General features: G+C 35.9%; 1 protein-coding gene across 2 annotated transcripts; it reads left to right on the top strand.

The window, feature by feature from the left end:
- Positions 1 to 1,158: 1,158 nt before the first annotated feature.
- Positions 1,159 to 25,171, top strand: FBXO47 (F-box protein 47; the record flags this gene model as incomplete). 2 transcript variants are annotated; one of them, XM_080827246.1, is made up of 10 exons in its annotated part: positions 1,159 to 1,342; positions 1,760 to 1,930; positions 4,863 to 4,939; positions 7,054 to 7,131; positions 9,657 to 9,765; positions 14,842 to 15,018; positions 16,131 to 16,277; positions 16,936 to 17,078; positions 20,876 to 21,035; positions 21,700 to 25,171. In XM_080827246.1, the coding sequence occupies 10 exons, from the start codon at positions 1,159 to 1,161 to the stop codon at positions 21,810 to 21,812; spliced, it is 1,359 nt and encodes a 452-aa protein (XP_080683372.1). In that variant the 3' UTR covers positions 21,813 to 25,171. The 2 variants fall into 2 exon arrangements, with proteins under 2 accessions (XP_080683372.1, XP_080683373.1); XM_080827247.1 differs by lacking the exon at positions 1,760 to 1,930.
- Positions 25,172 to 25,709: the final 538 nt, after the last annotated feature.

Here is a 25,709-nt window from a genome sequence, read left to right as displayed (position 1 = left end):
AATGTGATTTTAGCAAGTTTGTGACAAAAGGAGAATATGCATTTGGGTCAGATATATTTGTAACTCTTTGATGAAATGTCTTAGTTGTTACTTCAGAAACAGAAAGGCTTAGAGTTGTAGTTATGTACCTGTATGGGTATATGTACAAAAGACAATGTCTTCTGAATTGGAGCAATAGTGACACAAAGTCACCTATTATGAATATTTTTTTAAGAATTATTTTTTGGTATAAGTAAATTATCAGTGATTTTAATAAGTTCTAAGAAATGTTCATTTCAAAATCAAGTTGTGTAGGCCCTTCTTAAGAATTGTAAGTAACCGAAAGTGGAATTAGGAGGAAAATTATTGTTCATTTATTTATTCTAATCTTTTTAATTTTACAGGACTTTAATTTCACTATTTGTGTTATACAGCACAGCACATAATTGATAATAGTAATGCAATCTTCTTAATCTGTTAGAACTTGTAAATTTTAAATGTTCTAAAGTTAGAATTTCTATTTCTTGTCTCTATTTTTACTGCTTCCAACAAAGAAAATATCAGTACTCAGTTCGAAAGAAATGGAAAAACTTCACTACAAAATTTTAAAGCTACAATGATATTTTGATTTTTTTTAATGTAAAGATTATAAAAGCAACATACTAATTGACAGATCTTGAATGTTTTGAATTTGTTATATTGGTTTTTTTCTGTCAAATCTTTTACTTTTTAAAGATTTTGTATATTTTCTTAAACTGTATCTCATCCAAATACATGTCTCTTATTCTACTAAAATTCTTTATCTAGAATATTTGGCTAAGAGGGAAAAGACTTTTAAACATTTCATATCATTGGAGATGAATAAATACACTCTTAATTGGTGGGAGCTCCGTAAATTAGACATTATATTAAAAGTTTTGTTAATAGAGGGGTTCCTGGTTGACTGAGTCAGTAGAGCATGTGACTCTTGATTTTGGGGTCCTAAGTTTGAGCCCCACGATGTGGGTAGAAATTACTTTAAAAAAAAAAAGTTTCATAAATAGGTAGATAGCTATTTACCAACAAGGTATCAGTTTCTCCATTTTAAAAAACAGCTCTTTGTTGCTATAATTTCCTTTCTCCTTTGTCTCTTGTATTTTATTTTTCTAACCAGGGTAAATTCATGAGATAAGAAAAAGGATGGCATCTAGAATAAATACCAGTTTCACTTTGATTCCCAACCAGAAATATAGACGTAGTGATCGTCGATCCAGCAGCTATTTTTCCAACACCTTTGGCTCAGATTCTCAGCCCTTATCAACGCTTGGAAATTTTAAAGCCTTGCCATTGGAAATATTCCAAATAATCTTAAGATATTTATCAGGTGAGGTCTGGGAACTATGAGTAGGCTATATAGATGCTTGAATTTTTTTTTTTTTTTTTCCAGCCAGAACTACTTTGTCATCTGAGGCCCTGCTAGAATGTTAATGGTATTTACATTGTTTGTTTTCTGGTTTCATCATTATTAGGTAAGGGATATAATGAAGAAAGTGTGGCATTCAAACTCTTTAAAGTATGCCTCTAATTATAACTTAACTGTTAGATCCCTAAGTATTTTCAACTCATTGAACAGGAGATTTAAAACAATTTAAAAATTTCCCCTTTTCCTCCACTTTTTTATATATTTTATTATTTAGTATATTATTGATGAGCTAACTTATAAGTTAATAGATTGCACTAATAATGATGTTCTTGTAATTAAGCTATTTATAGATATATGTATGTGTATTTCTTTTGGTAGTGAAGGATATCAGCATGCTAAGCATGGTGTCCAAAACAGTCAGCCAGCACATTATTAATTATATTTCAACCTCGTCAGGAAGCAAAAGACTTTTACTACAGGATTTTCATAACCTTGAGCTGCCTAGCAAGAAACAAGACTCTGCCATACTGGAACATTACAGATCTCTAGGTAATTTATGTAATGAGAATTGTAACAAGTAAAGAACTACACTTAATTAAAGGGATTTTATTAAAGAATTCTGTAAGACCTGTGGGAAATGGGATATTTCTTAAAATGTGCCTATTTCTATGATGCTTTTATTCTTCAGTGTGAAGACTTTTCTATAATAGTCCCTTATACTTATCTTTAAAGATGAGAGAATGAGCTTTAGTGTGAAGTATCAGTCCTTGTGGTTTCATGTGCATACAATGTCACCTTTCCTTATTGTTTAGGTGACTTTCCAGTGAAATTGATGTACTTCCTATACTTCCTGGGGATCTAATGAATTTTATTTCTAAACTTCTTTTCTCTTTCAACCATAATCTAGTCCTTAAAATAGAAAAGAAATGTGAACACATTATTGTGGAAGATCACTTATTCTCTTATCAGAAACAATTTTTTAAAAGTACTCCACACATTTATTAATAAATCATTACACTATAATAAATTAATCTTATCAAAGGAAATTCCATATAATCCATTCCCTTGATTTAAAATCATCTATGTCTTTTACCCCATTCATTGATGTACTCAAATAAAATTCTAATTTTGACTTGACTAGTGGTACCAGTTTAATTATGAAACTACCTTATAATTAACCAAAACATGGCAATAAGGCCAAAGATTAAGGTGATGTTTTCAATTTTTAAATAAAGGCATAATAAGTTAAGTGATTATTACCTTTTAGTAGCGCAAGGAAGCCTAGCTTTAAGATAATAAAATAAGACTATATACATGTATATAAGTACATAAAAGTATATTTGATAAATTAATAAGATTACTGTTAATTAGATTTAGTTTCATAAGAGTAAATGAAAGGTATGTAATCTGATTATAGTGTTATGTGTTTCAGTATTTGTGGTTGGACTTAGTAAAGCCTGTAACAGAATATAGCAATGACTTTTTGCTACTTGTCATTGTAAATATCTTTTTTCAAACATCCTTAGTTGTAGAATAAGTGGTACAGTAAAAGAGCTGATTTTATGGTTTTGATCTGAAAGAATTTTTTTTCTCCCTAACCAAGGTTCAGTCACTTAAAGAAGCAAAAAAACATTAAAACAAAACAAAAAAAAAACCCATTAAAACATAAAACAAAACATTAAAACAAAAACATATGGATAATTCAGTGAAAAATACAAATATGTATTGATCTTAATAGCCAGCTTTTATTTTATTTTATTTTTTTTAAAAAGATTTTATTTATTTACTTATTTGACAGAGGGAGATCACAAGTAGGCAGAGAGGCAGGCAGAGAGAGAGGAGGAAACAGGCTCCTCACTGAGCAGAGAGCCCAATGTGGGGCTCCATCCCAGGACCCTGAGACCATGACCTGAGCCGAAGGCAGAGGCTTTAACCCACTTAGCCACCCAGGCACCCCAATAGCCAGCTTTTAAACACAGTTTTATTCATGTAATGATTTCAACCTTCCACTTAGTTTTGGTGCAGACACCTGGCTTATGACTGATTCTTTAGGTAAATGTTTGATGTACTTACCGTTTTCTCATGTTGCCTTTCCTATCTGATCCGTTCTTGTTTTCAGACATTAAAATAACATTTTCAGAATTCTGGGCTCTAAGATTTTAAATTTTAATTTGCTTCTTCATATAAGACAGAGCAGATGGCCAGTGTGAAAAGAACATTACATCTGACTCTATTTTAGTGGGAAGAAATTTTAAAAGTTAGTCTCTAAAGGGTATAGCAGAGCACCTGTGTTTAAAAAATAAATAAGTCAGCCAGTATTGGTTTTTATGGTAAATTGCAATCCTCAAAAATAGGAGTTTTACATTAGAAAAAGCAACCAGCATACAATTATAGCTTACACTTCCCCAGCTATGATCTGCCATGGGACTGGATGCCAAAACATGAAAGAGAAAGAACTCAGCTTAAAAACCAAACATTGAAAATGTCTTTTTATGTACAAAAATACAGAGGGTTTATATTTCAAACTCAATTCTGGTCATGTGTTGTCCAAACATAGCAACTTCTAAAAATAAATTGGATTCCCATAGATTCTACAGAATTATCTGAAGTAGCTATCATATACGTTAAAAAAAATAGTAAATGCAAGGAAGATAAAGATGGAGAAATTCATGATATTCAGGTATTTATTTTCCTACCATGTATCTTATTTTTAGTAACATTGCCCTTATAGGAATGTTAACAATGTATTGCCATTTTAGGAAAACAGACACATAAAGTTAGAGGAAACAAATCATACACTTCTGTCACTGTAGTTCAAGTTACATGTCTCACTGGGAAATTGAAGTTTTTTTCTTTTTTAAAATATCTGAACACAAAATTCTATACATTCTTAACATGTAAGCCCCATAAAAGGATATCTTTGAAGGAAGAAATGGATATTTCATCCAAACTGAATACTTTCTGTGAGTGAAAATAACTTCTAACCTCTGAAATTTTAAGTAGTTACGATTCAAAAATTTTTTATACGGAGAAGGGAATACAAAATCGCTTTTCTCATTCTTTCCATGTTTTACATTAACAACTCTTAAAGCATTTTCCTTTGTGAACCTCTTAATTTCAAGAAATATTGGAATCTCTTTTCTGTAGAATAAAGATACAGTTCTACTAGTGCATCTTTCTGTCTGTTGTTGTGTCTTTTTTAATCTAAATATTTTCTGTATCTATCTTATAATATCAATTTCATCATTTTTGTAAGATTTTTATACCATTTAGTGGACATCACAGTTACTTGGTAAACACCATATATTGTAAGTGTTTGGTACCCTTGCTCCCAAACTTCCTCTTCAGAATCACATCAGCTCACAGTCCACTGTGATTTACCGTACTTGACTTTCAAGGAAATGTTATGCTGTGCTTTACAGGTACTTTTACATTAATTGTATCGTTGCCATTTTTTTCATGTGTCTCTTTATGTTTTCAGGTCTGCTGTTTAAAAGATGTACGTTGCTGCTACCCACAAGGGAAAGACTGAAGTACATTCACAAAATACTGGCAGAAGTAAGATCACACTTCTCAACTGGTTCACAATCTTGATTTCTAGTAAAGCTTTTTGTTATAGTTTTTTAACAAGCTATGGATGGACCATTTTAGATCCATCTTCAATTAGTAGAATTTTGTGAGTTAGTACTAATAACTGATTGATGATAATCTAATACTATACCAAGTATCCAGAGATTATAAAACACCAAAATGTAGTAGTCTTTTACTTATCATAAAATAATTTTTATGTATAACTAAGAATGTCTTTCAAGTTTATTAGAGTTATCAGAGTCTAAAAGTATTTTTTAACCTACATGAGAATCCTGAGGCTGTTTTAAAGTGGTGATTTAAAGATTCTTTTTTTTTTTTTTTTAAGATTTTATCTATTTATTTGACAGACAGAGATCACAATTAGGCAGAAAGGCAGGCAGAGAGAGAGGAAGGGAAGCAGGCTCCCTGCTGAGCAGAGAGCCCGACGTGGGGCTCGATCCCAGGACCCTGGGATCACGACCCCAGCCAAAGGCAGAGGCTTTAACCCGCTGAGCCACCCAGGCACCCCTAAAGTGGTGATTTAGATATTTTATTAAAGTGAAAAAATTTCTGAATGTTTACTCTTACTGTTTATGAATGTATGAAAACAAGGAAAGTATTTTTTTAAAGATTTTTATTTATTTATTTGACAGATAGAGATCACAAGTAGGCAGATAGGCAGGTAGAGAGAGAGAGAGAGGAGGAAGCAGGCTCCCAGCCGAGCAGAGAGCCCGATGCGGGGCTCCATCCTAGGACCCCGGGATCATGACCGAAGCCAAAGGCAGAGGTTTTAACCCATTGAGCCACCCAGGTGCCCCAGGAAGGTTTTTTTAATATTAAAATAACAGAACTTCTGAGGGTGCCTGGGTGGCTTAGTTGGTTAAGCGTCAGACTCTTGGTTTCAGCTCAGGTCATGATCTCAGGGTTGTGGGATTGAGCCTCATATTAGGCTCAGGCCTCAGTGGGGAATTTTCTTGAGATTCTCTCTCCCTCTCCCTCTCCCTTTGCCCCTAGCACCCCCTCCCCATGGACACAAGCACACTCTCTCTCTTTAACTCTCTCTAAAATAAATAAATCTTTAAAACATTAAAAAAAAAACTTTTATGGTAATTTATGGTTTGAATGTATATCCATGTGTTTAGGCATAATCTCTGTATAAGTGTTTATTTTCAATATACAAACTCAAACATATATCCAACACTGATGGTTCAGTTCTACACTCAGTAGTATGCAGACTGTTTCTGATGCATTCGCTTTTTTTCATGTCAGTATTTGCACTGAGTTCAGGTCTATATTATTAGAGCAGCTTCTCAGATAATCTTTCTGCCATCTCTTTCTTTACTTTGCAAGACATTCTGTGTGCTGAATCAAGGTTATTCTTCCCAAAGCATCCCTTTCATTGAGTTAATTTTCTTACTTAAAAATCTTTCAGTGGCTACTTAATTTTGGCAAGATAAGGTCCAAAGTCTGTAGCTGGTATTTAGGGCTCTTCCTGACAATGCAACCTGAGCCCAGTTAAGTATGTCATATCTTTCTTCCCACATAAAGCTTTTCATTCCTACCACTGTACAATGTTATCCTTATTTTTTCCCTCACCTCTTTCCTATCTTTTTCATTCCTTATATTTGAGAAAAGTTTTCAATTAGCAATAATCGCGCCTCGGATAAACCTCATTGGCTACAATACTGCCACTGCGCAAAGCTTCATTCCTTATATTTGAATCCTACTTTAAGACAATGCTTTTTTCACATGCTTCAGAAGCTGTTTTGATCATTCCCAAATTTATCGTTTTTGCTTTCACAGTGTCTAATATAGTGTGTATTTAGTGATTTTCACATCTATGTATATTCTAACCTGAATTATCAAAATAATTTCACATGAGTCTATTTTATTCTTCTAAATAAATTATGAACTCCTTTAAGACACTCGGTTTTATACTTCTTTTGTGACCTTACTTATGTAACACAATGCTAGTCATTTAGCCTTTTCATTATTTTCAATTAATAGTGAAAAATATTCCTGCATATTTCCATTAAATTTGAATGTCCAATCATTGTACAGTTCGATTGTAAAAGAGGAATTAATAGTTGTTGTCTTTACAGGTTTCCTGTTTTAAATTCAGTGGCTGTGCAGCTCCTATCCAATGTTTAGGATTACCATGTTATGGCATATTTTTACAGGTACATTTTTTTTAAATGAAAGAGGAAAAGGCATGTTTTTTGAAGTGTTAACAGGAAGAGCATGTAGTCTACATTTCCATAGGTTAATAAAAATAATAATAATCTAAAAGAGAACAAAATAAAATTATAAAGATTTGAGGAAGTGTTAATCTAACAGTGTGTTTGCCACCTCAGATTTTTTTCTTGAATTTCTCAAAACATTTATTTGCTCAATACCAATATACTTGAAGTTTCCAGCCAGTTATAAAGACTAGAAATCTTGTGGGGTGGTGCGCGCGCGCACATGTGTGTGTATGTAATGAATTTTTAGTTTTTTGCTAGTTATTTAAGATGTGATTTTTAGAAGTGAAAAAAAATTAAAGCTTTGGAAGATGGTAGATGTGTTAACTAACCTTACTGTGGTAATTATTTTGCAGTATGTACAATTGTAAAATCACTACATTATATACTTTAACTTACACAATGTTATATGTCAATTAGATCTCAAGCTGATAAAAAAGAAATCAACTACCTGATTTTTAAAAAGTTTTTGACTAATCTTTTATTATAAACAAAGAAGATTAATACTATTATTTAGTGTTATTCAATATTAACAGTATATTATTAATCTATTATATTGTTTTAAGCAGTTTAAATGTATAGTTTACCTTTGAAGAACATGGATTTGAACTGTCCAGGTTCACTTATACATAGATTTTTTTCAGTAAATACAGTACAGTGCTATAAGTGTATTACCTCTTCCTTATGATTTTCTTTTTTTATGATTTTCTTAATAACATTTTTTCTCTCACTTTATTGTAAGAATACAGTAGACAATACATATAACATACAAAATATATGTCAATTGACTACATTATTGGAAAGGCTTGCAGTCAGCAGCAGGCTATTATTAATAGTTAAGTTTTGGGTAAGCCAAAATTGACTAGTGGGGTATAAGTGCCCCAATCCCTGTCTTTTTCTTTTCTTTTCTTTTTTAAAGATTTTATTTATTTATTTGACCGAGAGAGAGAGACAGAGATCACAAGCAGGCAGAGAGGCAGGCAGAGAGAGAGGAGGAAGCAGGCTCCCCGCTGAGCAGAGAGCCCGATGCGGGGCTCCATCCCAGGACCCTGAGATCATGACCTGAGCTGAAGGCAGCGGCTTGAGCCCCTTTCTTTTATTTTTTTGAAGATTTTATTTATTTGACAGAGAGAGATAGAGGGAACACAGCAGGGGAGGTGAGAGAGGGAGAAGTAGGCTTCCCGCAGAGCAGGGAGCCTGATGTGGGACTTGATCCTAGGACCCTGGGATCATGACCTGAGCCAAAGGCAGATGCTTAATGAATGAGCCACCCAGGCGCTCAGCCCTGCCTTTCTCAAGGATCAACTGTAATAACTTATTTAAAACTTAACCTTACAGGGGTGCCTGGGTGGCTCAGTGGGTTAAGCCTCTGCGTTTGGTTCAGGTCCTGATCTTGGTCTCCTGGGATTGAGCTCCACATTGGGCTCTCTGCTCCGCGGTGAGCCTCTTCCCCCTCTCTCTCTGCCTGCCTCTCTGCCTACTTGTGATCTCTCTCTCTCTCTGTCAAATAAATAAATAAAATCTTAAAAAAAATTACCTTGCAAAGTTTACAACAATTTTGCTTTATATGCCAGCCTGCCAGCCACCATCTGCATGCCCAGATTCCAGTAGCGTAGGCCCTCCTACCATCTCTCTTCTAAGATATGTTTTTGCTTTTGGGGGAGGAAGGACAGGTAATATAAACACATATATTTAAATAAAATTTAAAAGGTGCAAACCTGTATAAAATGAAAAGGAAGTCTACCATCAGGGCCTGTCCGTGTTCCACCGAGTTGCCTTCAACAAAAGTAACTGTTGTTAGCAGTTTCTTCTATGTGCTTGCACAGGGAATGTGATTAATCCGTAAACTATTAAAATCCAGTTCAACTACTTTAAGAAAAATTGATATGATTAATCAACCATTTCAAAATCTAACTACAGATTAGCATGCCATTTGAATTTCCTTTTCATATATGTTTAACTGTACATTCTGGTTGGGTCAAAGATAAATATTAAACTTTGTCCTAATAAAAAATTTTTGCTCACTCGCATCAGAATATTATTAGTAAGTGCTCGTAATTGTCACATTAATATGAGGTCATTCTCATTTGTAAGCAGTATCATAAATGATAACTAGAGGAAGTCAAAGGGATTCTGTTGAAAACTAAACCACGGTATGGCTGTGCCACGTATGTAATGTTGTGCTCTAGGATTTTGGTCTTTGTTACTTTGCCCATACTGTCAGGGTTCAGGATTCAGCACCATTTGAAAGTGTTCTGAAAGGAAACTCCCTTGACAACCAAAAAGAAACTGGGTTTGGGGGCATTTCTAGGTTTTGTTTATGTATATTTTCTTATTAATTTGAATTTTCCATAGTGGATAAAAATTGCACATCACTTTGATCATGCTCATAAGCTAGCAGTGACTTATATTTTGATTTGATGGTCAGGACATCTGTAATATTTCCTTCATTTTATTATTTTCAGACCTTAACGGCAGGTTGGGATGGACTCGAGTGCCACCGTGTGTATAACTTCTTATGTGAGCTGACTAATCTCTCCCGCAAGATGCAGACCGTTGTCTGCAGCAAACCAGGTAAAAAAAACTATAATTCACAGCTAATATTATACAGATACTAAAATAGATACTAAAAAAAAATAGCAGAGTTCGAAAGTATGTTTAAGAGAAAATCATGACATCCATATGTAGTAAAAGGACAAAGAAATGTAAGGAGAAGATAAACACTGAATTAGATTGTGAGGCACGTGATTAGAGAAAGAAGTATTCAGGGCTCAACTGTATGAATAGTATTTTATTAATTAAGACTGGATGGAGGATACAAAGGTGTTCATTATAGTATTCTTTAAACCTTTATGTATATGAGATATTTCATAGTTTTAAAATTATGGAATCCTACAATCTAGCAGTTTCACTCTGAGATACTCCTACAGCGTGCATAAGGAGACCTTTGTAAGAATGAGCATTACAGCATGTAAGCATGAAAAACTGCAAACAATCCAAATGCCCCTCATCAGGAGAATGGAAAAATGAATTAAGTATCCATACAGTTGGGGTGCCTGGGTGGCTCAGTGGGTTAAAGCCTCTGCCTTTGGCTCAGGTCATGATCCCAGGGTCCTGGGATCGAGCCCCGCGTCGAGCCCCGCATCGGGCCCTCTGCTCACTGGGAAGCCTGCTTCCTCCTCTCTCTCTCTCTCTTTGCCTGCCACTCTGCCTCCTTGTGATCTCTCTCTCTGCCAAATAAAAAATAAAATCTTAAAAAAAAAAACTATCCATACAGTTAAAACCATTGTAGTTAATATGTATGAACTAAAGCCACATGTATTAATATGAATAAATCTCAAAATGTAAGTTGAGAGAAAGATAACCAAAGGATATTTTGAACATGTTACTATTTATATACAAATTAAAAACATGTAAAATAATTCTGTATATTCTTTATGGTAATATATCTGTATTAAATATAAGAACATAGTTAGGAGATGTGATGTTAAGTTTGTATGTCAGCTTGGCTGGGCCAATACCCAGCACTCAGATATTTGGTCAAACATTATTATAGATGTTTCTCTGAAGTTATTTCTTAGATGAGATTAACATTTAAATCAGTAGACTTTAAGTAAAGCAGATTACCCTCCATAATAAGGGTAGGTCTCATCAATCACTTGAAGGCCTTAGTAGAAAAAGACTGACCTCCCAGGCAAGAAAAAATTCTACCAAGCAGACTGCCTTTGGATTTGAACTGAAACTCTTCTCTGGTCTCTAGTCTGCCAGCATACCCTGCAGATTTTGGATTGCCAAACCTCCATAATCTCATGAGCTAATTCCTTAAAATAAATTCTTCTCCATAAATATATATATGGAGAAGAATTTGTGTGTGTATATATATATACATTACAATGTGTGTGTGTATATATATACACACACACACACACACACGTACATCCTGTTTATTCCTCAAAATAAATTCTTCTCCATATATATATGGAGAAGAATTTATTTTTTTTTTTTTTTTAAGATTTTATTTATTTATTTGTCAGAGAGAGGGAGCACAGGTAGACAGAGAGGCAGGCAGAGGCAGAGGGAGAAGCAGGCTCCCCGCTGAGCAAGGAGCCCGATGTGGGACTCGATCCCAGGACCCTGGGATCATGACCCGAGCCGAAGGCAGCCGCTTAACCAACTGAGCCACCCAGGTGTCCCTGGAGAAGAATTTATATATAAATATATACACACACATACACACACACACACACACACATCCTGTTTATTCTGGTTTTTTTTCTGGAGAACCCTACTAGTACAAGAGGGTCAATATCCAAATTCAAGGTGGTGATTACCTCTAAGGATGAAGGGGAAGAGGATCAGGAGTGATATACAAGAAGCTGTAACCATACCTATGTTTTATTTATTTTTTAAAAATCTGAAGCAAATATAGGAAAAAGTTAAGCCTTGACAAAGCTAAGTGACCAGCATCCAATATTTGTTATGGTATCTCTGCTTTTCTGATGGCTTGAGATATTTCCTTTTTTTTTTTTTTTAAGATTTTATTTATTTATTTGACAGAGAGAGCGATCACAAGTAGGCAGGGAGGCAGACAGAGAGGGGAAGCAGGCTCCCTGCTGAGCAGAGAGCGGGATGCGGGGCTTGATTCCAGGACCCTGGGATCATGACCCGAGCTGAAAGCAGAGGCTTTAACCCACTGAACCACCTAGGCGCCCCAGCTTGAGATATTTCATTATGAAACAAATTATGGATCAAAAAGGTGGATTCAAAGTCTAATGAAACAATAACAAAATTACTTTATCATATCCCTCCCTGGACGAAAAACTTTTATTGGCTCCCCAATGTCATCAAAATAAAGTCCAAACTGTTTATACTGGCTTTCACATTCTCATCCCAGTCTACTTTTTCAAATTTATTCCCCACTATTCTCTGTATCTGCTTGACATAGAATAGTCTTTACCTCTTCCCTCACTGTCTCACATATCTCTTACACATTTCTACCTCGTATCTTTTATTCATTCTCTCTCTCTCTCTCTCTCTCTTTTTTTTCTAAAATACCATCTCTCCTCATCTTTTAAGACCCAGTTTGCTAGACTTCCTCTGTAAAGCCTTTCCCGATGCTGTGTTACCTGGCTTAATACATCAAGGGGTACTTATTTCATATGGCCTTAGATCAATAGACTTTCCATTTACTCTTGTCTTATCTACAAGTAAGTAGAACATAAATGGTATAAAAGTGTAAAATGGTGCCACAATTATGGAAAAAAATTGACCATTTCTCAAAAAGCTAAACACAGAATTATCATATGGCCAAGCAATTCCATGCGTAGGTATTCCTAAGGGAATTGAGAGCTGGGACTTGGAAGGATACTCACATGCCAGTGTTCACCACAGAGTTATTCACAATAGCCAAAAAGTGGGAACAGCCCAGGTGTTCATAAACAGAGGAAGGGATAAACAAACGTTGGCTCTTTATACAATGGAATATATTTCTGCCATAAAAGTAATGAAGTTTTAATGCATGCTAAAATGGATGAACTTGGAAAACATGCTAAGTAAAATAAGTCAGACACAAAAGGACAAATATTGTGTTTCCACTTAACTGAGGTACCTCAAACAGGCATATTCATAAAAACAGAAAGCAGATTTGAGGTTAGCAGGAACTGGGGGCAGAGGGAAATGGAGAGTTATTGCTTAATAACTTAATAACCTCTATTTGAGGTAATAAAGAATTTTGGAAATGAATAGTTGTGATGGTTGAACAGCATTGTGAATGTAAGTGATGCTACTGTATTGTACATTTTAAAAATGGTTAAGATGGCGAACTTTGTGTTATGTATATTTATATATGTATAAATAAATTTATATTTTTACCACAATTTTAAAAAATTAATAATATGATAGGTTTTTTAAAAAGATTCTGTTTGTTTGACAGACGGAGATCACAAGTAGGCAGAGAGGCAGGCAGAGAGAGAAGGGGGGAAGCAGGCTCCCTACTGAGCAGAGAGCCCAATGCGGGGCTCAATCACAGGACCCTGGAATCGTGACCTGATCCAAAGGCAGAAGCTTTAACCCACTGAGCCACCCAGGCACCCCAATATAATAGATTTTTTTAAGTTTAGTTATTTAAGTAATCTCTACATCTAACATGGGGCATGAACCCACGACTTCAACTTTAAGAGTCCCATGCTCTTCCGACTGAGTCAGCCAGGCACCCCAATATTATTATAGATTGTGAACTATTGAATTAATACACTTTATTTTTTTTAAGATTTTATTTATTTATTTAATTGACAGAGAGAGAGAGACAGGGAGAGAAGGAACAGAATTAGGGGAAGTGGGAGAGGGAGAAGCAGGCTTCCTGTGGAGCAGAGAGCCCAATGCAGGGCTCAATCCCAGAGCCCTGGGATCATGACCCGAGCAGAAGGCAGACGCTTAATGACTGAACCACCCAGGTGCCCCTGAATTATACACTTTAAATGAGTGAATTTCTTGACATGTAAATCACATATATTTTGATAAGTCTGTTTAAAAAGACAAACAGAAGATACTACTTCATACCCACTAGAACAGCTAGAATCAAAAAGTCATATAACAACAAGTGTTGGTAAGAATATGGAGAGATTGGAACCTTCATACATTGCTTGTCCGGATATAAGATGGTGCAGCCATTTTGGAAAGCAGTCTGGCAGCTCCTCAGATGACTAAACTTAGAGTTACTATATGACCCAGAAATTCCACTCCTAGGTATATCCACAAGAGAGATGAAAAGCATATGTCCACAGAGAAACTGGTACACCAGTGTTTATAGCAGCATTGTTTGTAATAGCCATTTTTTGTAGTAGACCTTTGGATACAACGCAAATGTCCATCAGCAGGTGAATGGATAAACAAAATGAGATATATCTATGCAATGAAATATTATTTGGCCATAAAAATGAAGGGAGTACTGATAGATTCCACAACATGGATGCTTGAAAATGTGCTAAAGGAAAGAAGCCAGTCACAAAAGACTATACTACATGATTTCACTCCTATGAAGTCCAGAAAAAGGAAATCTTTAGAGACAGAGGATAGATTAAGCGACCAATGTTACTTAAGTCTAGGGGTAGTAAAGAATGGAGGGATGGGGGTGATAGCTAAAAGAACGGGATTTCTAGGGTGCCTGGGAGGCTCAGTCGTTAAGTGTCTGCCTCCGGCTCAGGTTCTGATCCCAGGGTCCTGGGAATGAGTCCTGTGTTGGGCTCCTTGCTCAGCAGGGAGCCTCCTTCTCCCTCTCCCACCCCCCCCCACTTGTATTCCCTATTTTGGCTGTCTCTCTGTCAAATAAATAAATAAAACCTTAAAAAAAAAAAAAGAATGGGATTTCTTTTTGACGTGATAAAAATGTTCTAAAATTGACTTGGTACTGGCTGTATATATATGTGAATATACTAAAACCACTGAATTGTATGATGTATAAAGTTTATCTCAATAAAATTGTTTAAAAAATAATCCCTTATAATCTAAAATTTTTACAAAGGAAAATGAAGTAACACTTCAATACAAAGTATATTACGGATGTCTATCACTGACCATATCCACTGTGTGCATATCCAGTATGCACATCAGCCTTTCTAGGAAGAATGGTTTACAATTTTTTTGTCTTCATAGGAAGTGCCCGAAAACTGGAGTTAAGGATAAGACTGTTCTGTAGGAATGTCCTGCTTGATCATTGGATACATCGGAGTGATTCTGCTTTTTGGTTGACACGTATATTAAAACCATGGCCAATGGTGAACCAGGCAAGATTATTGTATATCATCTTTGGACCAATATCTCCTCAAGATGGTGAGCATCCATTTTTTTAGGGATGTATGTTTCAAAAATGTTAATTACTTCTATTTTAGGAAGCATATCTTTTTATACCTCCTTAGTTTCCTCATTCCTAATGATTAAACTGTGTTTCATGATTTCATAGATATATACTACATTAGCTTATGCATAGCTTAAGCTTCAAGACTACAGGCCATTACCAAATATATTCCTGTCATCTCTGGTGTACCTAAAAATCACTACTTTTCATTTCTAAACAGTACCTTATCTCAAGATTATGTTGCTGCTGGAAGGGAATAATACTGTCTGTAAAACACAGTAGAAGTTAAATTGATGTTCTATTTAATTTTGGGTGCATAATATGATTATGCACATTTTTTTGCCTTTTTAATTAAGTTTGGCTTAGATTAATGTTAAAATTAGCATGCAGTTCTTTGGTTCACATTACCTATAACAGGAGATAACCAGTTTAAAGTAGCAGCAGGAAGCCAGTCTGGGATTAAATTTTATGTGTAATTCACAAGGAGAATTGCTCAGAGGTAAAGATTCAAAAATTGACTGGATTACTGTGTTTTGATATATTTAATGTTTGGAAGACACTCAAATACAGCATGCTCTCTTTTTGGAAGGTTATCAGATTTCATTTGATTTTAATAAGATTACATTAATTGCTTATTATAATTTTTTTGAAGATTTTATTTATTTATTTGACAGAGAGAGAGAAGGCACAAGCAGGGGAAATGGGAGAGGGAGAAGCAGGCTCCCCGCTGAGCAAAGAGCCTGATCATTACCTGAGCCGAAGGCAGATACCTAACCTACTGAGCCACCCAGATGTCCCATTATAATTTTTGTTATAGGAGTAGCATTATCTTTGAACTAGAAGCACTATTTTCTTGGTGAAACTACGTTTTCTTTACTTCATGTAGGAATTGTTGCTAAACTTCGTCACATCAGTCAGAGATGTTCACACTTATACTGTTGTCAGAATTGACTTTTCATTATGAAAGTAGCATATATAAGCAATGGGATTCTGTAATGCCATCCAATTTCCTTTTTAAACAATCCATGAATCTTTATCACAAAGCCAACTGTTCTGTCATAGCCTAGTTTTTGTTTCAATTATCCAGGACAGGTGGTTTGGCAGAAAATGATAGAAGGACCTACAGATGAATCCAGTCTGAAAGGTTTGGCTGATGCTATTAAATTACTGTATGACACAGGCACCAAAGAGTGGACAGCAGATGATGTTATCAGTCTTGTAGATGAACTATCAGGTAAACGTACATATTTACCACAGAGTAGTAGAAATGTATTCTTAGAATACAATTATAAAATTGTAAGGATAATTCTACAGGTAACAAATGAATTGCCTATTTGAAATCAATAAATATTCTAAAATATTTGAAGAGTTTGGTATATGTTTGAAGAGAATGCATATAATCAATTTCCTTTTCTCCAATTACCAATAAATATATATTTATTATTATTTGAAAGTTTCATAATTTAATCAGCTCAGTTATTCCCATTTTGCAAATTCCAAATTCTCACAATCTCCTAGGTTGTGTAAGAAGAAAGCCCTCTCTTATTGGCTCAAAAGGAAAAGTTTTTTCTATTCCTGCAGAATCCTTTAGATTCTAAAGGTTATAAGTTTTCTTTGCTTACATAGAATTACACCTTGCCTTTTGATCTGTGTGTGGGAGAAATGCTTTGACTATATTGCTAGGACATTTGTAAAAGCCACTATAACTTGGCAATAATCTCTGTTTCTGGTTGAATGCAGTAATTGCAAAACTACAGCATTTTTTTCTGTGTTTTTCCCTTGGCTCTAGTTGTATTTCCAAAAAGGTAATATAATATTGCATGTATTTAGTGATGTTTACTAGAGCTATTATGTAATTTCTCACTAAATAACTGTTCTTCCTCTAATAAAAGTGGTTCCCCGTGAGTGGCTCCTAGAGAATAATGCACGTCTCCTAATCCTAAGTGGAAACAACATCTGTTTCACTTTCATGGCCAGTAAAGCTGTGAATGGGCGGGCCATTGAACTGGCAAAGCTGATAGTCTTTTTGGCTTTGGTAAGTAAAAAACAAGCTTTTCTCTAGCAAGTCGTTTAACATTATAGTTGACTTACCAGGATGCTGCCCTGAAGGAACTGAAATATGTTCAGAACATTTTGAAAGAATAAGTACTTAAACATTTTTTTAAAGATTTTATTTATGTGAGAGAGTTCAGAATGAGAGAGAGAGCATGAGAGGGGAGAAGGTCAGAGGGAGAAGCGGACTCCCCACAGAGCTGGGAGCCCGACTCGGGACTCGAGCCCGGGACTCCGAGATCATGACCTGAGCTGAAGGCAGCCGTTCAACCAACTGAGCCACCCAGGTGCCCTTAAACATCTATTTTATGTATATTTAAATTTTTAAAAATATATATAATGTAATGTCATATTTGGAATCATTCCTTATATTAATCTCACCCCACTTAATGTCCATATTTTCATTATACAGCTCTGCCAAGTTATATTCTTTTTTAAAGATTCCATTTAAAAACAGCTTTTATGATTTGCTTCAAAATAATCATTGGGGAGCAGGAGAGGATGTGAAAGCAAATGGTAGTGGAGAGGATGTGAAAGCAAATGGTAGTAGAGAGGAGACAAGATTGGTAATTGCTGAAGCTAGGGAATGGATATTGGGGGTTCACTATACTATTATCTCCACTTTTGTATAGTTAAAATGTTTTTCAAAATAAAACATTAGGGGCGCTTGAGTGGCTCAGTCAGTTAAGCAGCTGCCTTCAGCTCAGGTCATGATCCTGGGGTCCTTGGATCAAGCCCTGCATCTGGCTCCCTGCTCAGCAGGGAGTCTGCTTCTCTCTCTCCCTCTGTCTCCCGGCTTGTGCTCTCACTTTCTCTGTGTCAAGTAAATAAATAAAATGTTTTTAAAAAGAAAAAAAAAAACATTAAAAGGGCCCCCTGGGTGGCTCAGCTGGTTGTGTATCCAACACTTGATTTTGGCTCATGTCAGAATCTCAGGGTCATGAGATTGAGCCCAGCATCAGGATTTACACTGGATGTGGAGCCTGCTTAAGGTTTTCGCTTTCCTTCTCCCTCTGCCCTGCCCTCCATGCTGCTCGCTCTCTCTCAAAAACAAACAAACAAACAAACATTAAAATATATTTAATATTCATTCATTTAAACACATTGAATGTTTTACTGTGGGCCTAACACTGTGTGAGATTCTAAGAGTATGGAAATTAATGGAACAAATCTCTGACCAAAAGCTGCTTAAGGTCTTTTTTTTTTTTTTTAAGATTTTATTTATTTATTTGACAGAGATCACAAGTAGGCAGAGAGGCAGGCAGAGAGAGAGAGGGGAGGAAGCAGGCTCCCCGCTGAGCAGAGAGCCCAATGTGGGGCTCAATCCCAGGACCTGGGATCATGACCTAAGCCGAAGGCAGAGGCTTTAACCCACTGGGCCACCCAGGTGCCCTCCTTAAGGTCTTTTGAGATGTATCAAGGTATATATAAATAAATTCAGTGTGATAAGTACAAATATATGTGTATTAAAAAGATACAAACAGACGTAGCAGAGGGGAGCCAATACTGGGTGAATATAGCACAAACAAGGCTTCCCCAGCCCCAGCAGAAATAGGTTTTTAAAAATGAATGGGAGGAGTTTAGTTTGCCGGGAGAAGAGGGGTGGGTGTGTGTGTGGAATTATTCTAACGTGTACCTGCATACGTTACATAGAAATCTCACTGATTTGCCTACCGTGACAGATGCCACCCCAGCCAGTGCTTCAGAAGCACTAGAATAGTCTTCCAGGTGACTGTTGTGAGGAATGAGTGATATAATGCATTTCCTATGGAATAGATACAAGAATCTTTGCCAAAGCAACAGCTTAAAACATGGATAAAACCTCTGTGTCTTTTCTTAAAATGCGAAACTGAAGAAAGCTATCAAATTAACTACATTCACAGTGTAAATATTTATTTTAGTAATTAAGCAGATTGCCTCTGAGAGAGAGAGAGTTGGAACTGCATGTGTTTGCAGGACTGTAAGCCACTCAGTATTATTTCGGGAGTAGAATGTGCAGAGGAGGAGGAGGTGAGGAAGGGCGGGGTAAGAAGGGAGAGGCTAGGTAAGGAAGGCTTTGCCAACCATTCTGCGGGTCTTGAACACATCCTCTAATAGGGAGCTGCTGAAAAGTTTTAGGAAGGTGAGAGCCATGGTAAGTTTTAAGTGTTTGGAAGGTTACTTTGGCAGCACTATAGCAAGTAACCTTTATTGACTTTCCTAGAAAACCTGATAAACGTCTCAGTACTGATCATTCATTTTCTCTAAGTGGCCTCAGTTTTGTCTTCTCTTCATCTTCAATTACTACTAGTGTTCTTTTTTTTTCTTTTTTTAAGATTTTATTTATTTATTTGACAGACAGATCACAAGCTGGCAGAGAGGCAGGCAGAGAGAGAGAGGAGGAAACAGGCTCCCCGCTGAGCAGAGAGCCCAATGTGGGGCTCCATCCCAGGACCCTGGGATCATGACCTGAGCCAAAGGCAGAGGCTTTAACCCACTGAGCCACTCAGGCGCCCCAACTACTAGTGTTCTTAAACCATTTTATGTGTGGGGTAAATCGTCTCCCAGAAGAGACTGAGAGCTCTTTGACATTCAGGACTAGGTGACTTACTTCTTTCATAGTGCCTGGAACAGTGCCTTACACATAATACATAGTCAACAAATCTTTCCTGTTAAGTTTACATTATAACTAAATGTTGCACTACTATATGGTTTATTTTCATACTGTATATTATCTGGCTATGTGAATTAAATTGGCCATTTAGAACGTTAGTAAATAAACCTTTTTCCTTTTGGCTAGCTTTAACTATTAACATGTAGTCTTTAAATATTTTTATCCTTGGGGTGCCTGGGTGGCTCAGTGGGTTAAAGCCTCTGCCTTCAGCTCAGGTCATGATCTCGGGGTCCTGGGATCGAGCCCACGTCAGACTCTCTACTCAGCGGGGAGCCTGCTTCCTCCTCTCTCTCTCTCTGCCTGCCTCTCTACCTGCTTGTGATTTGTGTCTGTCAAATAAATAAATAAAATATTTAAAAATAAATAAATAAATATTTTTATTCTTTACTTTTTAATTTATTTTTAAAAGATTTTATTTATTTATTTGCAAGAGAGAGTGAGCAAGAGAGAGGAGAGAGAGAACACGAGCAGAGGGAGAGGCAGAGGGAGAGGGAGAAGCAGATTCCCTGCTGAGCAGAGAGCCCAGACCCAGGGCTCCATGCCAGGATCCTGGGATCGTGACCCAAGCCAAAGGCAGATGCCCAACCGACTGAGCCACCTAGGTGTCCCTTAAATATTTTATCTTTTAAGTAACAGATAAATATGCTGTACAACTCTCAAGGTGGAGAATTGATAAGATCATAGTTCTCTTGCCTATTAAAATTGCCTGTTTGTCACCCTTACTAGATTCCTGGAAAATTGAGGCCCTGTCTTTATGGCTTAACCATTGTATCTGCAGCTCTTAGCATCTGCTCAATAAATAATAACTGCATGAATGAATGAGCAGAAGTCTTATTTTTGGTATGTTTAACAATTATTTGTAATATTAGTTCTTACCTTAATGAATAATATGCTGTGATAATCTTGGACAAAGCTTTTATTTACATCACACTTTTTTCCACTAAAATTGTACCATTTGAAAGGAAAGGAAAATTAGACATAGGAGCATTTCCCACTTACAAACTCAATATGATGTCATGTGTAATAAATTATGTAAAGTCGTAAACCATCATTGTCAATACCACTTTCAAATTCTAGTGTTTTCTTCACATGAAGCTTTACCATTACTCTTTTTATATCGAAATCAGGTTTGTGAGAAAGAACTATACTGCATGGATTGGGCAGTTAAAATGATGCAAAAAGTCTGTAAAGTCTTTAGCACTCCCATGGAAAGAAATAACTTCCTGCAGAGTGTGGCGAATGCATTCGCGTGTGTTATAATGGAAATGCTTCAGTCGGTTATGTCCGGTGAGTGAGTGTGCCTGCAGACGGTGCACAGGTGTGACTACAATGCATTCTAGTCTCCACTTGAAACAGCAAATTCCATGTAGACTTTCATTTGTAAACCAAGAATAGAAAGCATTTTTTGTTTATTTTTCCACAAGATATATTTAGCTCTTGGTTTTGCTACTTTTTAAATCTCGCATGGGTTTTAATGGAAAACCTAAAGTTGAAGAGTCTGTTCTGAAAGGAGCTAGTTCCAGTTCTGCACAGCAAAATGTTCACTTGCTCACTTCCCAACCATCCTAATCATCATAATAATGCCCTATTTTGTTTAGTTTCAACACATATGATTATATAGTTCTCTTAAGTAGCCAACGTGATAATCAACCCTATTTTACAGACAAGAAACTAAGGCTTAGAGAAATTACTTGACTTGCCCAAGGTCATAGAGTTAGAGGCAGTAAAGCATGGAACAGCAGCACCCTTTTCTTCTGACTCCTTATTCAGTGCTCTCACACAGTTCCCTGATTTTGGTGGTTAATGTCTGACTTAGTAAAGATCACTGACTAGTCCTCTGTTACCTATTATTAGGGAAAATTGGAACATCTTATTCCAAATAAATCATATATTTAAAAATTTAACTGTCATTTTCTTTTCCCTATTGTCCACTCCTGTGTGTGGCATACAGGAGACCGTGACGAAGATGACAGAAGCTTTCTGAATTTGTTCCATCTTGTGCATGCTCAGGCAAACTTCCATAAGGAGGTTTTGTGTTTGACCATGAGTACTCTTTCTACCTAAATACTCAGCAAGTCTTGCATTTCGAGAATACCTCACCGAAGAAACAATCAGAAGAGTGCTACTTTTCCACACTCAAAGAATAGCATCCATGGGACTTTTTATGACCTAAGTAATCTAAGAACTCCAAAGCTGCACAGAATTTTAGAATCAACTGCTTGCACCATTAGTAATATAAAAATTACAGGCAAACCCAAGAGTGTATTGAGATTTCTCCAGAAAACAAGCTGTGCCTTTCCAGATTTTGGTAAACCTAACCCCCAACTACATAGAGCATTAGTGCCCAACTGGGAGCCAACCTGTATGTGCTGGATGTTGGAAGCAAGGGAAAATTCTGTTTTATAAGTAGAGGTGACTCAAATTCATTAAGTGGCTTCTATATGTTCACTTTGCTTATGTTGTGTAGACATAACGTAGAATGCTTTATAAAGATCTGTAATATGATGCTTTGGAATGTGTGGATAGAAATCACATTTTTTACCACCTTATGGCATAGAACATTACATTTTGTTGATGTTTTACATGAACTAACAGATCAGAAGCTAAAGGAAGTGTGTGTATATATATTCATACATATATAAGTATGTCTGTATATTTCTATACATACAAACATACACACACACACACATACACATTTCCTTAAGACAAAAGTCTTTAAGTAGAGGAAAGTATATGTTGTCTTAATACAATTAAGTCATCTTTTATTCCTTCCTGGAGATTAGAGTAAAATGTTGCAAATAAGGGAGAATATAAAATGAAAGAAAGTACCCATTCTGCTGCCAGAACAATCTTCACAAATAATTTACACTTCTTCCTAAAGCTTTCCTCTCTCTCTTAAAGAGCGGGGCTTGAGGGAACCTGGAAGCAGTGTGTGTGGGGAGGGCAGCCTTGAGAGAGTGGGGTTTCACTCCAGTAAATGCATTCCAAAGATGCTCTAGGACTATTTCAGTCTGACTAGCATTTACCCACCACTTATACTATTAAAATAGAAATGAACAGTGTCTCATAGGGTTGAAATCATGCTGGGGCCCTCGTAGATCTCCCATTTTCTTCTCCTTGGGTTTGACCATTTTATTTCTACTGAAGATATACTCATTCCTATTGGACTTCTTAGAGGATGGCTTTCTTTTTCTAAGCCTTTGATTTAACTCACCTCTGCCGCTGAGGAAGGAAAGGAACCCTGGAAAATATAGAAATTACCCACAGAAGTAGGGTGTAAATTGTGTAATTTGTGGGAAATTCTCAAGTGTTTGGCAAGAGTTTAATAAGATACAGGAAGAGTGAAAATTCGGGGAAAAATATAAATTGTGATAAAAGATTTTACCATATTTCAGTAACAAAGGTACTTACCTTCATTTTTGAAATATGGGAAATTAACTACCTTTCCATGATGAATCGTCCAACTGTAATTTCATCGATGGCAGAAATTTTTTTCTCCAGAGTTTAGTATTTGCATATTCATGCAGGAACAAAGTTCTTGCTTTTCTCCTGGTTTCATTTTCTTCCTCTCGTTTTAAGAATTCACCCACAACTAAACTGTAAAGATTAAAAATTGGCAAAGACCAGAATACAAAATAATACCTTGATTTTTAGCATTTTCTTCCCTCCCTTACTCTTTTTCCTGTACATGCTCTGGAAAGCCCAATCCATTTATTTATCAAAACACTGATGATTCCAAATCGACAGTATACCTATTAGATTATTTGGGGCAGGGAAAGAAGTGTCGAGGAAAAAGTAAAAACTTTAATATATACTGAATATTTTTAGTATTTTACTCAATAGATATTTTCCTTCTCTTAGAGAAAGAAATTTGGCTTTGTGAAGTTTCCTTGAATCATCCAAGTCCCCACAGTGGTTTACAAAAGAAGCATGGTTTAACTTTACACATTTTTGACCCAGGTTTTAAATCTCCTGTACACTTGAACTGACATGACTGCTACTATAAATTTTTTTACACATATTATTATATTATCCTGGATAACTATGAGATTATTATGTCACGCTCCTCCAAAATTTGGAATATAAAAAAATCTAATTCATTCTTTGGGTGCAGTAGATAAATGATATTGTCTCACTACCAATAAAAGTAAACTGACTTCATTCAGTTGTCAATAGATAAAAACACTGAAACAAAACTTGCAATTTCCTCAATTTAGCAGTCCAGTTTTTTTGTTTTGTTTTGTTTTGTTTTCCAAATGGAATCAGGAGTAAAGTATGATATCAAATGTTTAATTGGGAGATTAACTTGCAAAAGGGCACGTTGTTGTCACCGGTGTCAATGTTTAACTGACAGAATAGACACTCATAGTACCACCAAACAAGGAGTATTAGCAAAACGCATAGCCTGAAATTACTAAGAGCTTGTCCACTTATGACTAACTTTAGAACAGTCATAACATAACAATGTGAGCTGCTAACAGGTCAGATAATTTATCCTGTATCTTTTCCTAAATTAGAAGATTGACCTGGTCGTCTAGCTCTTTTATTCCTTTTAAAAGTGATTTCCTCAATCTCCTTTCATTTGAAGTGGATTTTTACCTCTCTTAGAAAGCGGGCCCATGGCTACATCATTATATTTATCGTACTGTTGTTTCTAGACACATACACACCATACTAATAAACTGAGGACACTTCTTTTCTTAGAAACTGAAGTTTATATCTTGTGATAAATACTCTATGCCTTAAGAAACCATGGAACAGCTATCCCTAACACTTTTCTTTTGATAATTCCTTCTCATGCCTTTCTGATCCCTCAACTTCTTTATCATATTCACAATGCAGGCCATAAATTACTGTATTCGGGAAGCTGCTTAATCATTCCAGAAGTTCTAGTGGTTGCTTATCAGGCTGCTCTCCACAGCATGAACAATAGACACCTGACTTTACACTTTCCCCATCCTTTGATGACTTAGTTCATGCTTCCTGTTCTTCCAACAAGAACAAAGATTTTTATTGCCAGGAGAGTCATCCACCTTAAGTGGAGATTAGAGCAAGCATGAGGTGTGCAGGGAAAGATGCAACTGGAAAAACCATCTTATGTTAATAAAAACAAACCTTTATCTCTTCATGTGATTATTACTTGAGAGTCAATCTCTTTAAGTGAATAGGACAGTACTCGATTATATGATTACAGATTCCTTTTCAGTTCTACTAGCAGGTAGCAGTGAAACCTGTAGGAAGTCAGGTCATGGACATATGCTCCTTGGTTTATTGAAACATCACTAAGATAGGAAAGATGACCTGAAAGACATCTGTATTTGATAGTCTTCTCTAAGTTAAAATAAAAAGTGCTGAAGTACCAAGAACACAGTTTCTTTCATCAAGAGAGCAAATATAATTCCAGAATATTCTTCAAGTAAACAGAGACCAAAAAAAAAAAAAAAAATAGTTTAGCCCTCGAAAGGCTTTCTTATAGATACGTACAAAATTGAAAAATATGCGTTGTTATTTTTAAAGTATTGTATTTATGGCAAAATGTCTTTGGTACCTGAATATTAATATTTGCTAAATTTTATTTAATTTGTTATTTATTCATATTAATAAAATTTAAATTAGAAACATTCTGACTTGTATAGTGTTTGTTATTATGCCAGTCATTGAGTATAATTCCTTTATTTCTTATGGAGGAAATTTTTTTTCTAAGATTTTTTTTTTTTTTTTTAGATTTTATTTATTCAATTGACAGACAGAGATCACAAGTAGGCAGAGAAGCAGGCAGAGAGAGGAGGAAGCAGGCTCCCTGCTGAGCAGAGAGCCTAATGTGGGGCTCCATCCCAGGACCCTGGGATCATGACCTGAGCCGAAGGCAGAGGCTTTAACCCACTGAGCCACCCAGGCGCCCCTTTTTTTTAAGATTTTTTAAACTTATTTATTTCACAGACAGAGATCACAAGTAGGTGG

This window comes from Martes martes (assembly GCF_963455335.1).
Source record: "Martes martes genome assembly, chromosome: 16".
NCBI classification, from domain to species: Eukaryota; Metazoa; Chordata; class Mammalia; order Carnivora; family Mustelidae; genus Martes; species Martes martes.
The sequence above is the reverse complement of the archived record's forward strand: the minus strand, read 5'-3'. Positions and strand labels throughout refer to the sequence as shown.